The sequence below is a fragment of the Sinocyclocheilus grahami genome, unplaced genomic scaffold (genome assembly GCF_001515645.1).
Source record: "Sinocyclocheilus grahami isolate Dianchi unplaced genomic scaffold, SAMN03320097.WGS_v1.1 scaffold1.1, whole genome shotgun sequence".
Classification (NCBI taxonomy): Eukaryota; Metazoa; Chordata; class Actinopteri; order Cypriniformes; family Cyprinidae; genus Sinocyclocheilus; species Sinocyclocheilus grahami.
Genome location: NW_015505180.1, coordinates 4481246 through 4483617, shown reverse-complemented (window position 1 = coordinate 4483617; position 2372 = coordinate 4481246). Strand labels below are relative to the sequence as shown.

Sequence of the window (2372 nt, the reverse complement as noted above, 5' to 3'; positions counted from 1 at the left end):
CTGTCCACTTATAATCACTGAGACATAGAGGACATTTCCAGTTGAACACAGTTGAGCTCTACATAGATGCAGAATTAGGTTATCCAAGGCCAGAATGGTGAGTTTTTTTGACTCAAGCGTGTATCACTTATTCTTATTCATTGTTTTATGTAATATTTATTTGCTTGATTATTTGAAACTTGATGAACCATCAAGTTCATCACTGTTTTAAAAACTTCTATTGCATTGTATTGTATCGTATTATTTTATATTATTTTATATATTATTGCATTATATATTATTACAATATATTATATTATATTTAAATTATTTATTCGTTTATATGTGGTTTATTTAATTATTTATTTATTAGTGACCACAGGCACATATTTAATAAGCAAATTCTGCATTTATAAGAAATTGATGAGAAACAAGACAGAATCTTAATACAATCATTATTTCACAAATACGTGTACAATTTTGAATTATGTTTTTTTTCTTTTTTTTTTTACAGGGGTCTCTTGAAAATGACATCAATCAAGATTTTCAGGATGCCATTGATGTAATTCAGCGTCACTCTCAGATACGGCATTATGACACAGGTATATACCAAAATATAACTAATAAAATGTAGGAATTTTTTTTTATATAAATATGCATTATTATTATTATTATTATTATGATTATGATTAATTCCCCTTCTAATTGTCTCTGTCAGAAAATAAATACTATGAGAATTTGGAAAGTCAACAGTCCTCTGTGAGACATGCTATCTCATACTATCAGTTCACACCTCATTTTGAGCCTCCAGGAGCGATGTACGACTGGAATGAATCCTCAGTAGGTTTACAACTCATTTAATTTGTCACTTGAATTGTTTCAACTGTTAGATTGCAATACTTTTACTCATGTTTTGGGACTAGCAAAGCTTCTCTCTGTATCTGCAGTCATGGTCTCACATTGTGCCAGATGTGGCTCTGGGGCCATTGTGTTCTGCTGAGCCTTCAGCGTTTTACTCAAATTTACCACAGCGCCATGGAAAAGGTGCAACATTATTAGTTTTCTGTGTGTTTGAAAATGTAATCATTCAATATGTGGGAAAGTATGTTTCTGATTTTTCTCTCTAATTCCATATAGCAATAAATGTACATATAACAGTAAAATCACTTAAGTGCAAGTTTTCAGAAATAATAACCTAATTAATAAAAGCAGACTTTAACATATTCGTGCATGTCCTGAAACTGACTGTACAGCATTTTCATGGTTCTAAATGTTCATCAAAGTTGAGCTCATCATAATACAGAAGTGCTGAATGCATTGTGTATTCCTCTTCCTCATTAGGTCGTAAGAAGTTACGCTTATATGAATATCTGCATGAGGCTCTTCACGACGACAACATGGGAGACTCCATCCAGTGGATGGACCGAGGGAGCGGCATCTTCCATTTCATCTCAAAAAATAAAGAGAAACTGGCTGAATGCTGGGGTCAACGCAAGGGCAACCGCAAGACCATGACCTACCAGAAAATGGCACGTGCTCTCCGCAACTACAGCCGCACGGGTGAGATTGTGAAAGTGCGTCGCAAGCTCACCTATCAGTTTAATCCAGCTATACTGCAGCGATTGAGCTCACTGTCAGGCTACATCTCAGGCCCTTCATCCAGAGACATGGCCCTTCATCCACAAGGCTCTGCTGAGCACGTCTACTACAGCTCTCCTCTACCAGACTGTCATTACTGGTACGGCCAATACTCTCACCAGTGTGAGTACGATCTTGCTACTGTACTGACAATGCATGAGGACCCCAAAATAGGTGTTTCAGCTCAGTGAACTGGCAAAAGAGCCAATCCCTGTCATTCCATGAATTCAGAATTTTCTGTCTTTTACAAGGGAGATTCTTTGAAATAAACCTTGACATAGTAAACAAAATTTACAAAACGAGTGGATGCATGTAAAAAAGGATGTTATACGGTTCAAAAGTTTAAAATCAGTAAGATTTTTTTTAATAATTTTTTTTTTTGTAGGAAATTTATACTTTTATCAGCAAGGATGCATTAAATTGATCAAACGTGACAGTAAAGACACTTGTAATGTTACAAAAAAATTCTATATCAAATAAATATATATATTTTTTTAAGTACCACAGAATCCAGAAAAATCCTGTTGACATTGCAGGAATAAATTACATTTGAAAATATAATATATTTATAATATTTTTTATCATATTAAAACAAATTTCTTTTTTTTTGATCAAATAAATGCAATCTTGATTAGCATAAGTGACTTATTTTAATAATATAAAAAAAATCATAAATAAATTGGACCCCAAACCTTTAAACCGCAGTGTATATGTACAGTGGCCCCAAAAAGTATTTGGACACTTCAAAATGTATT

The 2372-nt window shown here is 33.5% G+C and overlaps 1 protein-coding gene across 1 annotated transcript; it reads left to right on the top strand.

Annotated features, from left to right (window-relative positions):
* Positions 1-1808, top strand: LOC107596776 (transcription factor Spi-C-like). The gene is made up of 5 exons (XM_016287621.1): positions 1-97; positions 494-581; positions 698-819; positions 927-1023; positions 1321-1808. The coding sequence occupies exons 1-5, from the start codon at positions 95-97 to the stop codon at positions 1806-1808; spliced, it is 798 nt and encodes a 265-aa protein (XP_016143107.1). The 5' UTR covers positions 1-94.
* The last annotated feature ends 564 nt before the right edge of the window (positions 1809-2372 follow it).